The sequence below is a fragment of the Pristis pectinata genome, chromosome 1 (genome assembly GCF_009764475.1).
Source record: "Pristis pectinata isolate sPriPec2 chromosome 1, sPriPec2.1.pri, whole genome shotgun sequence".
NCBI lineage: Eukaryota > Metazoa > Chordata > Chondrichthyes > Rhinopristiformes > Pristidae > Pristis > Pristis pectinata.
The window spans coordinates 3,415,486-3,429,417 of NC_067405.1; the positions used below are offsets into that span (position 1 = coordinate 3,415,486).

General features: G+C 48.9%; 2 protein-coding genes across 10 annotated transcripts in view; one reads left to right on the forward strand and one right to left on the reverse strand.

Moving 5' to 3' along the window:
• The window catches only part of LOC127569540 (villin-1-like), a 473,442-nt gene that overhangs the window by 106,638 nt on the left and 352,872 nt on the right, over nt 1-13,932 (forward strand). The gene's annotated exons all lie outside the window — the stretch shown is intronic.
• spega (striated muscle enriched protein kinase a) overlaps nt 1-13,932 on the reverse strand; it is a 192,415-nt gene that overhangs the window by 102,344 nt on the left and 76,139 nt on the right. The window contains exon 8 of one of the 6 annotated variants that reach the window (XM_052013981.1): nt 5,211-5,494. The exons of the other annotated variants lie outside the window; for them this stretch is intronic. Within the exon in view, the coding sequence (XP_051869941.1) occupies nt 5,481-5,494 (14 nt within the window). The 3' untranslated portion in view covers nt 5,211-5,480. Of the gene's footprint in view, nt 1-5,210; nt 5,495-13,932 lie in introns of those variants that run through there. 6 annotated transcript variants of the gene reach the window in all.

The window sequence follows — 13,932 nt, forward strand, 5'->3', positions numbered from 1 at the left end:
ATAGATAGGGTGAATGCACATAGTCCTACCCAGGGGGTTGAGGAATCAAAAACTAGAGGGTATAGGTTTAAGGTGAGAGGGGAAAGATTTAATATGAAACTGAGGGTCAACTTCATCACACAGAGGGTGGTGGGTATATGGAACGAGCTGCCAGAGGAAGTGGTTGAGACAGGTACATTAACAACATTTAAAAGACAGTTGAACAGGTCCATGGATAGGAAAAGTTTAGAGGGATATGGGCCAAACACAGGTAAATGGGACTAGCTTAGTTGGGCATCTTGGTTGCCATGGATGAGTGGGGCCGAAGGGCCTGTTTCCGTGTTGCATTACTCTATGACTCTAGTTGACCTGTTTAAATGCTGTATATCCAATGTAAGTGTCACTGGCACTCTCTGTTCTAAGGTGCTCAGAACAGAAGCAACAAAATGAAAAGACAACCTCAGAATCCTATGCAACCGAGTCATAGGTAAATGTAGGAACAGGAGGAGGCCATTCAGCCCCTCGAGCCTGCTCCACCATTTAATCAGGTCGGTGTTCTATGACTGAAATCCACACACCCACTATGTCCCTGCCTCCCTTAACTCTTTCAATACCACATTTAAAGTTGGCCACTGACCCTCCATTTGGAGGGATTTCAAATTCCCACCCCCATGAAGGACTTTCCCTCACTTCATTCCCACTTCATTTCGAGATCAGACCCGCTGGTTCCAACTCCCTGACCTACAGAAAACATTCTTGGCGGCCGTGGAAGTTCCACACTATATAACCGGGACCAATCTCGGTGTGATCTTACCCTTACAGTCTGCAGACTGTGTTTGTGTGTGTGTGTGTGTGTGTGTGTGTGTGTGTGTGTGTGTGTGTGTGTGTGTGTGTGTTTGCGCGCACACAGGCTGGTACATTGCCCGTGAGTCTCTGACAGTAGTCGGTGAGTGTGCACCCACAGTTCTAGTACGTAGGGGAATGGAAGGCCAGGGCTGCCGTCTTTTCTCTGAAACTTTAAAGCAAAGCTTTCCCGGCTCTCTCAGACAGATGGAAAAGTTTCTGACACTCTTCTGAAGAGCAGGGGAATCTCTCTGGAGATCTGGGCCAACAGTTAACCCTCCCCAATATCACTAAAACAGATGTCATTTTTTCATTCTCAGCACCGGGCTGATGGGTTGAATGGCCTGTACATTATGATACTGTGACACCAAGGTCCTGTCTCTTTGGTACATGTAGGCAATTCGACAGATAGCACTTTTTTCACAAGCAGAGCACTGTGGTCCATTGAGTCAAAGGCTGGTTTAAGGGTGTGGGATTGTGGTGATCAGTACAATATAGTGAGTCGGGATGTGTAACTGAGAGCGTTCAGAGAAGAACACTGTACAGACACACCCTGACAGAATAAACTACAGTCTACAACAGTAGATGGGTTATTTTCAGCACACCAGATACTAACACGGTGAATTCCACAGTTACAGACACGTGATGTTATCAGTAGGACACTGAGCACAAGGGTTATTCCATTACAACCCAATGACAGAATAACACAGGCTGGGTTTGAGGTCCAAGTTGCAACTACTAATGGTCCAGGCTCTTCGATTACAAGGAGCCCAGTAGTACTGTGCTAACTTTTCAACCAAACTCATGGTCAGTTAATGCGCAACGGTCTTTGAGTGGAATACTGGCAATCTATTTAATCTAGAGGTGCGATCATTCACTATCAGGTGAGGTGAAGATTATCACTTGGAAGCTTTCTCTTCAAATTTAGCTCGGCTGCAATTGGAATATTGCATGCAGTTCTGGTTGTAACACTATAGGAAGAATGTGGAGGCTGTGGAGAGGGCGCAGAGGAGGTTCACCAGGATGTTGCCTGGATTGGAGAGTATCGGCTTTAAGGCGAGGTTGGACAAACTTGGATTGTTTCCTCTGGAGTGTCAGGGCAACTTGATCAAAGCTTATAAAATTATGAGAGGCATAGATAAGGTACGCAGTCAGAATCTTTACGCAGGGTGGAAATGTCGAATACTAGAGGGCATAGGTTTAAGGTGAGAGGGGGGAAAGTTTAAAGGAGATGTGCGGGGCAAGTTTATTTAACACAGAGAGTAGTGGGTGCCTGGAACGTGCTGCCAGGGGTGGTGGTGGAGGCAGATACGATAGACATGTTTAAGTGGCATTTAGACAGGATAAGGGCCACGTGCAGGCAGAGGGGATTAGTTTCTGGACCAGATCAGTCAGTTGGTAAGCTAAGTTCCTTTCTCCAAACCTCACTGTAACCTCAGAAGAAGAATGGCTGCTCAAAGGCATCGCGAGGTCACAACACGCTCGAGGTGCCCATGGATCTCTCATTGACGTGGCTCTACGGAACACATTGGCCCAAGTTTTGGTCCAAGACAATCCCTATCCCACCTCCAACCCAGAAGTGGACAGTGGGATGAAAGGGCAGTGGCTCAGCCTCACCGTGGGATCCGGGGAGAAGTTAACACCTGCTAAGAAACCACCTCCCCTCTCAGCAAACCCTTGGTTCCTCAACGTAGACATGAGAGACTGAAGAAGGGTCTCAACCTGAAACATTGACTGCCCATTTCTCTCTTCAAGGTACTGCCTCACCCGCTGAGTTCCTCCAGCTTTCTCTGTATTGCTCTTGGTTCCTCAAACCTTCCCTCAGGCCCCACCACAAAGTATCAGGACTGTGATGCGGTTATAAGCTCCAAAGTTCTCGGCCCCTGCTGACAGGCCCACAGCCAGCCCTCTCTCTCCTGTGTCCCAGTCCTCTGCTCCTTCTGTATCAGCCTTCCTGCTCCCACTGTTTAGTCAGTAACTCCTCTGTCATTCAGGAGAAGATGGTTTCCTTAACTTCCTCCCTCACTCCACGACATCCCAACCCTGGACCGAGGGTGTGTGGTGTTGCACTTTGGGTGGTCAAATGTAAGGGGCAAGTATACAGTTAATGGCAGGACCCTAAACACCATTGATGAACAGAAGGATCTTGGGGTCCAAGTCCATAGCTCCCTGAAAGTGGGCACACAAGGTAGATAGAATGGTAAAGGCAGAGGATTGCATGTTTGCCTTCATTTGTCAGGGCATTAAGTAAGGAAGTTATGTTGCAGCTGTATAAAACTTTGGTTGGGCCACACTTGGAGTATTGTGTGCAGTTCTGGTCACCCCATTACAGGAAGGATGTGGAGACTGTGGAGAGGGTGCAGGAGAGGTTCACCAGGATGCTGCCTGGATTAGAGGGCATGAGCTACAAGGAGAGGTTGGACAAACTTGGGTTGTTTTCTCTGGACTGTAAGAGGCTGAGGGGAGACCTGATGGAGGTTTATAAAATTGTGAGAGGCATGGATAGGGTAGACAGAATCTTTTTCCCGTGGTAGAAATTTCAAATAGTAGAGAGCATACGTATGAGGTGAGAGGGGAAGTTTGAAGGAGATGTGTGGGGTAAGTCCAAAGACGTACGGGTTAGGAAGTTGTGGGCATGCTATGTTGGCGTTGGAAGCGTGGCGACACTTGCGGGCTGCCCCCAGAACATTCTACGCAAAAGATGCATTTCACTGTGTGTTTCAATGTGCATGTGACTAATAAAGATATCTTATCTTACACAGAGAGCAGTGGGCGCCTGGAACGGGCTGCCAGGGGTGGTGGTGGAGGCAGATACAATAATAGCATTTAAGAGGCTGTTAGACACATGAATGTGCAGGGATGGAGGGATATGGATCATGTGCAGGCAGAAGAGATTTTGTTTAATTTGGCATCGCTGTCGGCACAGACCTGGTGGGCTAAAGGGCCTGTTCCTGTGCTGTGCTGTTCTATGTTCTATGAATGTCTGGGTGGTAAAACCATTCACTTTGGTGAGGTTATCATTGCAAAGTACAGCTCTGGAGGGAATACGGACCACTCACCCTGGGCCAGCTCTTTGGAAGACCTCTCGTATTTTCTCCCCGTCCCTGCTAATTTAGCAAATTTATCCAATTCTCTTTTGAAAGCTTTGGATAAATCTGCTTCCACTGCTCTGCCCCAAGTCACAACTCAATGCGTGAATGTTGCCTTCCTGATTGGGTCGGCCAGGTGCCAATCAATATCCCCCTCCTACATGGCCACAGCCAACCAAAGGACAGTTTCATCCCCACAATGAGGAATTTGGCTTGAAGTCAGCCCTTGCCTGCCCTTCCCTCCCATCTCCTCCCCTCCCCTCCCCTCCCCTCCCCTCCCCTTCCCTTCCCTTCCCTCTACAACCCTGAGCACAAACAACTGTGCGATGCCATCACCCTGTGTGACTCTGGCCACTCACTGAGGCTTCACAATGAAGACTCACTGCAGTTCACACCAAGTAACTGAGCTGGACACCAGACCGGGTCTCAATCCCGCACTAACAATGCAGTTGTGCACTGTCACAGCAGCACACAGTGTGCTTACTATCAGAGGGACACACTCCCTGTGCTCACTATCAGAGGGACACATGCCCAGTGCTCATTATCAGAGGGACACACTCCTTGTGCTCACTATTAGAGGGACACCCTCCCTGTGCTCACTATCAGAGGGACACACTCCCTGTGCTCACTATCAGAGGGACACACTCCCTGTGCTCACTATCAGGGGGGACACACGCCCAGTGCTCACTATCAGAGGGACACACTCCCTGTGCTCACTATTAGGGGGACACCCTCCCCGTGCTCACTATCAGAGGGACACATGCCCAGTGCTCACTATCAGAGGGACACACTCCCTGTGCTCACTATCAGAGGGACACCCTCCCTGGTGCTCACTATCAGAGGGACACATGCCCAATGCTCACTATCAGAGGGACACACTCCCTGTGCTCACTATTAGAGGGACACACTCCCTGTGCTCACTATACCAACTCACACTGTGCACATTAGAGGCACCCTCCCAGTTACAGGACGCTCTTGCAGTGACTGACCAATTGGATCTGAAACCGTTGTCAGGAGTCTGTGGGAATCTGGGCACTGTTTTGGAAGTGTATGAAGAGGGCACCATCCCTGATCCACCTCGGGGAGAAGCAGAACTGTGTAAAGCATCACCCAGTTTATTTACAGGGATGGATTTTGGTCCGCACAAGTGGTCAGATCTTCACTGTCCCAGCTCACTGTGCACTGAACACTCTGCAACCTACACAACTGCCACTTTAATCAGAATCTCGAAGCTAATTGAATCTCTGTGGGATTACCCTTCCCAACAGACAGTGTGGCCAGGGTTAGTGGGAGGGAGAGGGGGAGGCATTGGAAGGGTGATGAGCAGAGAGGGGCTGTCTACATCTCCCTGGAATCGGGATGTGTGCGGAGTGGACACTGGGTTTACTTAAGGCCACCCAGCTCAGCTTGTGCGCAACGCAGTGAGTGTGCAAGGTGTGAGGCAGTCCCGTTGATTGAAGTCGATTGTGCAAAAACTGCCGGAAAGTTCCGAGCCAGTGAAATGACACTGTGCGCTGTCAATGTGGGGACGGAATGACCTGTGCAGCCACCAGCTCACCTGGGTCCACATTAACTCAGTCTCCCTGTGTACAGACAGAAACTTGGTCAGCAGACTCCATGTTAGTAGAAAAGCACACACACACACACACACACACACACACACACACACACGGACATGCATGCACACACACGCACACACACACACGGACATGCACGCACACGGACACACACGCAGACACGCACACACACACGCACGGACATGCACACACACGGACACACACACGCAGACACACACGCACATACACATGCACATACACATGCGCGCACACACGCACACGGACACGCACACACACGCAGACACCCCCCCCCCCACAGGCACGCACACACAGAGTCTCACACACACTCCCACACACCACAGACACACACACTCATTCACAAACACACGCACACACAAGTGCACACACGCATGCACCACAGGTGCCACACACACACACAGACAGACACACACGCACCCCTCAGATGCACACTCACACAGTCTCACACACACTCTCACACATCACAGGCACACACACACCCTCACATACACACACACCATAGACATACACACATTGCTCACTCCACACACATGCACACTTACAAGCACACACACAAACACACACAAATACAACACACATACACCATGTACACCTACATATTCCAACATACACAGACAAACATGCTCAGTAATACACACATACACAGAGTACTAACACACACACACAGACACTGAACCGATGTGCACACATATGATTAAAGTGGAGAGCTATGTCACAGAACCACAGCACGGGACAATTACACACATCGATGGACAAAGAAGATCCCGTGACCAACCCCCTCCTGACACAACTCTGGAGACTCGGAGTGTACACTGTAACGTCCTCACTCATAACCCTGCCTTCTCCCGGGTGTAAGACCACAGTAAAAACCCAGGAGAAACACGGTCTGTGAAATTCCGCTGGGTATTCCCTGAGGAAACGACTGCTGCTACACCAGGCTTCAGCCCCTCACTCCCACCCCCTAAGGACACTGACTGATAGAACAACTACCCCTGCCCCTCTGAACCAGGGGAAGACCAGAAATGAGGGGCAATTCAATGTGATAGGGATTCAAGAAGACCGGAAGTTGGAGGTAGAGGAGGAGGCCATTCAGCCCACGTACACATGTATAGATCAGTCGCAGATGGGGACAGAGAAATGGCAGATGGACTTTAATCCGGGCAAGTGCGAGGTGTTGCACTTTCGCAGATCTAATGGAAAGGGACAGTACACAGTTAATGTCAGGACCCTTAACTGTGCTGATGTACAGAGGGATCTTGGAGTCCAAGTCCATAGCTCCCTGAAAGTGGCTGCACAGGTTGATAGGGGAGTAAAAAAGGCGTACGGCATGCTTGCCTTCATTAGTCAAGGCAGTGAGTTCAAGAGTCAGGAAGTTATGTTGCAGCTTCAGAAAACTCTGGTTAGGCTGCATCTGGAGTATTGCGTTCAATTCTGGTCACCCCCAATACAGGAAGGATGTGGAGGCTGTGGAGAGGGTGCAGAAGAGGTTCACCAGGACGCTGCCTGGATTAGAGGGTGTGAGCTATAAGGAGAGCTTGGACAAACTTGGGTTGTTTTCTCTGGAGCATCGGAGGCTGAGGGGAGACCTGATAGAACATTACAAAATTATCAAAGGCACAGATAGGGTAGACAGTCAGAATCTTTTTTCCAGGGTTGAAAAGTCTAATACTAGAGGGCATGAATTTAAGGTGAGAGGGGCAAAGTTCAAAGAGATGTGCGGGGCAAGTTTTTTTACACAGTGGTGGGTGCCTGAAATGCGCTGCCAGGGGTGGTGGTGGAGGCAGATACGATAGAGGTGTGTAAGAGGCTCCTAGACAGGCACATGAATGTGCAGAGAATGGAGGGAGATGGACCTTGTGCAGGCAGAAGGGATTGGTTTAGTTAGGCATCATTAGCTTAATTAGTTTGGCACAACATCATGGGCCAAAGGGCCTGTTCCTGTGCTGTACTGTTCTATGATTTACATTCTCCCTTAGAGGAACAGAGGAAGACCATTCAGCCCTTCTAGCCCTTCTACCATTATGTCAGTTCATGGTTGTACTTTTTACTATCTCCACTGATCAACCTTCACACCAAACCCCTCCAAATCCTGATGCAGCAAAAATTCCACTTCTAACATTCCCACTCCACCTCCACAATCCCTTTTCAGGGAGAGATCCAGGTCCACCCCCCTTCCACTGTGGGACAACAAGCTTCCTGACACCACCGAACCACCAAGCTCCGTCCAACGTCCTCCTGGACTTCCCTCAGAGGAAATTCCCAGTGGGATCCCCAAATTAGTTCAAGCGCTTTGACCTAGTGACCGCTCGACCTAAACCCAAGGGAATTGGTCACCAGTTTGAGCTGGTCACTTATCCACTCACACCGTGGATTCACAGAGATTTAGGGAAAAATAGGACCCTTGGCCTGTCCAATTTGTGCTGGCAACGAGAGGAGCCTGATCCCATTTCCCAGTTGTTGGTCTGTGGCCTTGTATACCACAGGACAGTCCCTTCCATTCCGGAGGAAACAACTCCAGTCTACAAGATCCCTCACTGGAATTCCAGACCTTGCCACATCTCCAATTCACCCTCCCTAGGTTGAACACGTCCTTCTTTCCATGGGGTGACCACGCGCAGACAGTGAGTGCTCCAGCTGTGGCCTTATCAATGTTTTGTACAGTTTCAGCACAACCTCCCGGTGCATTGGATGCCTTGGCCAATAAAGGCAAGTATACCTGTGTCTTATCCACATGTCCTGCTGCCCTCTGAGAGGTGTGGGTGTGCAGGCCAAGTTCCCTTTGTTCACCAAACATTTCCCAAAATCCCAAAATGTATCCGTGTCTGACGTGCTGTGTTCATAGAGTCACACAGCACGGAAACAGGCCCTTCGGTCCAACTGGTCCATGCTGACCAAGATGCTCACCTGAGCTGGTCCCACTTGCCCACATTTGGCCCATATCCCTCTAAACTTTTCCTATCCATGTACCCGTCCAAATGTCTTTTAAAGGTTGCAATTGTACCCGCCTCTACCACCTCCCCTGGCAGCTCGTTCCATAGACCCACCACCCTCTGTGTGATAAGGCTGCTCATAAGAACATAAGAACACAAGAAATAGGAGCAGGAGGAGGCCATCCGGCCCGTCGAGCCTGTTCCACCATTCAATAACATAATGGCTGATCTGGCCATGGACTCAGATCAACCTACTTGCCTTTTCCCCATAACCCTTAATTCCCCTACTAGGCGAAAAACTATTAAACTGTGTCTTAAATATATTTAATGAGGCAGCCTCTACTATTCCCTGGGCAGAGAATTCCACACATTCACTACTCACTGGGAAAAGCAGTTTCTCCTCATCTCCATCCTAAATCTACTCCCCTGAATCTTGAGGCTACGTCCCCTAGTTCTAGTCTCACCTACCAGTGGAAACAACCTTCCTGCCTCTATCTTGTCTGTCCCTTTCATCATTTTATATGTTTCTATACGATCCCCTCTCATTCTTCTGAATTCCAGTGAGTATAGTCCCAGGCGACTCAATCTCTCCTCATAGGCTAACCCCCCTCATCTCCGGAATCAATCTTCTGAACCTCCTCTGCACTGCCTCCAAAGCCAGTATACCCTTCCTCAAGTAAGGAGACCAGAACTGCACGTGGTATTCCAGGTCCCCTTTAAATCTCTCCCCTCAAACCTATGCCCTCTAGTTCCTAATTCCTGGGAAAAAGACTGTGTGCATTCACCCTATCTATGCCCCTCATGATTTTATACACCTCTGTAAGATCACCCCTTATTCTCCTACGCTCCAATAAATGAAGTCACAGCCTGTCCAAACTCTCCTATAACTCAGTCCCTCGAGTACTCCCAAACAAACATGGAGGGATATGGATCACGTACAGGCAGATGGGACTTGTTTGACTTGGCATCATGGTCGGCACAGACAGGGTGGGCCGAAGGGCCTCTTCCTGTGCTGTACTGTTCCATGTTCTATCAGAAACAGGAGGAAGCCCTTGTATTTTCTCCATCAGCAAGGCTGATCTTTTGGAGACACAGGACACGGCAGATGCTGGAATCTGGAGCAACAAACAATCTGCTGGAGGAACTCAGCGGGTCGAGCAGCATCTGTGGAGAGAAACGGACAGTCAACGTTTCCAGTCCAGATGGAAGGGTCTCAACCCAAAATGTCGACTGTCCATTTCCCTCCACAGGTGCTGCCTGACCCGCTGAGTTCCTCGTTTCAATTTTCCTGTACCAAACCAATAGTGCTTTATATCCAAAAATCAACGTCGGTCTTGAAGTGACTCAGTGCGTACCCTCCAGATTCCTTTCCATCCTGGTGAAGAAATTTCTCCTAATCTCTGTCCTGAATGGTCAACCACTCATTCTGAGACTGAGACCCCTGGACCCAGACACCCCAGCTCCACACCAACCCTGCCAAGCTGTTGTTCCATGTTCCAGCAACGGCAGTCTCTCGTGTCTCCTGTCGGACTTTTGTTCACTTCAATGAGATCTCATTCTTCTAAACTCCAGAGACCCAATCTGCTTCATCCCTCCTCGAGTGACAAACCCTCCAAGCCTGGAATAAGTCTGGTGAACTTCATTACACTCTCTCAAACGCAAGAAATTGCAGAGAGTTGTGGACACAGCCCAGTCCATCACAACAACCAGCCTCTCCTCCGTGGACTCTGTCTACACATCCCGCTGCCTTGGTAAAGCAGCCGACACAAGCAAAGACCCCACCCGCCCCGGACATTCTCTCTTCTCCCCCCTCCCATCGGGCAGAAGATACAAAAGCCTGAAAGCACGTACCACCAGGCTCAAGGACAGCTTCTATCCCACTGTTATAAGACTATTGAATGGACCTCTTGTATGATAAAGATGAACTCCTGACCTCACAAGCTATCTCGTTGTGGCCTTTGCACCTTATTGTCTGCCTGAACTGCACTTTCTCTGTAACTGTAACACTACATTCTGCATTCTGTTATTGTTTTCCCTTGTACTACCTCAATGCACTGATGTGATGAAATGAGCTGTATGGATGTCATGCAAAACAAAGTTTTTCACTGTTCCTCGGTACAAGTGACAATAATAAACCAATTACGAAGTATTTCCCTCAGTGGGGAGAGCAGATCTGTACACAGTGATCCAGATGAGTCCTCACAAAGCCTTAATTAGACCAAGACGAGTCCACACTTGGATTCAGATCCTCTTGCAATAAAGACCAACACTCTGTTGCCCTTTGCTAATCCACTGCTGCCCCTTTCTGTGATTCGGTACAAGGACACCCAGATCACTGTGAACACACCTCTCAGTCTCCCACCATCTAAATAGCTGGATTTACATGAACACCAAGGTCCCTCTGAACATAACGCCTTCTTGATCTCTCACCGCCTAAGCAGCTGACTGTATGAGAACACCCAGGTCCCTCTGAACACCAACGCCCTGCAATTCCTCATCATTTTAAAAATACTCTCCTTTTCTCCCAGTTTCCTGAGGCTCAGTGTCTCTGGAGCAGCGGAGGCTGAGGGGAGACCTGATAGAGGGTTATAACATTATGAGAGGCATAGACAGAGTAGATAGCAGGGTCGAATTGTCTAATACCAGAAGACATGCAGTTAAGGTGAGAGGGGGTAAGTTCAAAGGAGGTGTGCGGGGCAAGTTATTTTACACAGAGAGTGGTGGGTGCCTGGAATGTGCTGCCAGGAGTGGTGGTGGAGGCAGATACGATAGGGACATTTGAGAAGCTCTTAGATAGGCACATGAATGTGCAGAGAATGGAGGGATATGGACATTCGAAACACGTCTACAGCGGGTGCCATCTCCCTGGCCCTACACTCAGCTCTGGAGCATCTGGACAGTAAAGGCACCTATGTTAGACTATTGTTTATTGACTACAGCTCTGCCTTCAATACAATAATCCCAAGCAAGCTTGTCACCAGACTCTGAGACCTAGGACTCAACACCTCCCTCTGTAACTGGATCCTTGACTTTCTGACAAACAGACTGCAATCAGTGAGGATAAGCAGCAAGACCTCCGGCACGATTATTCTCAACACTGGTGCCCCACAAGGCTGCATCCTCAGCCCTCTACTCTACTCCGTATACACTCATGACTGTGTGGCCAAATTCTGCTCTAACTCCATCTACAAGTTTGCAGATGATACCACCGTTGTAGGCTGTATCTCAAACAGCGATGAGTCAGAGTACAGGAAGGAGATAGAGAGCTTAGTGGAGTGGTGTCATGACAACAACCTTTCCCTCAATGTCAACAAAACAAAAGAGCTGGTCATTGACTTCAGGAAAGGGGCCGGTGTACATGCACCTGTCTACATCAATGGTGCTGAGGTTGAGAGGGTTGAGAGCTTCAAGTTCCTGGGTATGAACATCACCAACAGAATGCAGAATAAAGTGTTACAGTTACAGAGAAAGTGCAGTGCAGGCAGACAATAAGGTGCAAGGTCATAACGAGGTAGATTGTGAGGTCGAGAATCCATTTTATCATACTAGGACCATTCAATAATCTTATAACAGTGGGATAGAAGCTGTCCTTGAGCCTGGTGGTACATGCTTTCAGGCTTTTGAATCTTCTGCCCGATGGGAGAGGGGAGAAGAGAGAATGTCCGGGGTGGGAGGGGTCTTTGATATGCTGGCTGCTTTACCGAGGCAGCGAGAAATGTAGACAAGAGTCCATGGAGGGGAGGCTGGTTTCTGTGATGCGCTGAGCTGTGTCCACAACTCTCTGCAGTTTCTTGCGGTCCCGGGCAGAGCAGTTGCCGTACCAAGCCGTGATGTATCCGGATAGGATGCTTTCTGTGGTGCATCTATAAAAATTGGTGAGGGTCAAAGGGGACAGGACGATGGGTAGGATGGTGGTTAATTCACAGGACTGGGACTTCAGAGGACACAAAAGAGACTGCAGATGCTGGAACCTGAAGCAACAAACAAGATGCTGGAGGAGCTCAGCTGGTCAGGGTTTCGACCCAAAACATCGACAATTCCTTTCCTCCCACAGATGCTGCTCGACCCGCTGAGTTCCTCCAGCAGATTGTGTGTTGCTCCAGGAGTTCAGAGACCCAAGTTCAAATCCAATCTCAGTTCATTAATAACTTCAGTTAATAATCTGGGACATGGGGGTAAAAGACTTCAGTAATGATCATCGCAAATACTACTGGACTGTTGTAAAAACCCACCTGGCTCACGAATGTTCTTCAGGGAAGGAAATCTGCTGTCCTAACCCAGTCTGGCTTTCATGTGTCCCCAGATCGCCTCATGAAATGGCCCAGCAAGCCACTCAGTTTAAGGGCAATTAGGGATGGCAATAATTGCTGGCCTTGCCTTGGTAAAGCAGCCAGCATAATCAAAGACCCCACCCACCCTGGACGCTCTCTCTTCTCCCCCTCAAGATACAAAAGCCTGAAAGCACATACCACCAGGCTCAAGGACAGCTTCTATCCCACTGTTATAAGAGAAGGACTATAATTTGGAGGAACTCAGTAGGCCTGACCTGCTGATTTCCTTCAGTATCCTACTGTTTTTCATCTAGATTCCAGCATCTGCAGTCCTTTGTTTCTCTCTGCTGTTATAAGACTATTGAAAGAACATAGAACATAGAACAGTACAGCACAATACAGGCTCTTCAGCCCACAATGTTGTGCCGACCCTTAAACCTCGCCTAAGACTATCTAACCCCTTCCTCCCACATATCCCTCTATATTAAATTCCTCCATATGCTTATCCAGTAATCTCGTGAATTTGACCAATGTACCTGTCTCCACCACCACCCCAGGCAGCGCATTCCATGCCCCAACCACTCTCTGGGTAAAAAACCTCCCTCTAATATCTCCCTTGCACCTCCCACCCATTACTTTAAAGCCATGCCCTCTTGTATTGAGCATTGGTGCCCTGTGAAAGAGGCGCTGGCTGCCCACTCTATCTATTCCTCTCGATATTTTGTACATCCCTAGTATGATAAAATGGACTCTTGACCTCACAATCTACCTCGTTATGACCTTGCACCTTATTGTCTGCCTGCACTGCACTTTCCCTGTAGCTGTCACACTTTACGCTGCATTCTGTTATTGTTTTACCCTGTACGACCTCAATGCACTGTGTAATGATTTGATCTGTACGAACGGTATGCAAGACAAGTTTTTCACTGTACCTTGGTACATGTGACAATAATAAATCAATTTACCAATGGCTAGATCCCGAAAAATGAATCATGACAGGAGCAGGGGAAACCTCCCCAGATCCAATATCGAATCCCACAATCAACATCACTGAAAGACTTGTCATCATCTGGCTTCTGGGATCCTGCTGTGCACAAGCTGGCAGCTGCACTTCCTGTCACCACTTCAGAATTGGCTGAGGAATGCTGGTTGATAACTAGAGGCAGCAGGTAAAATGCTCATCTATCAAAGGGCAGCGGCTTCCCGACCCCATCGTGGCAAGGAA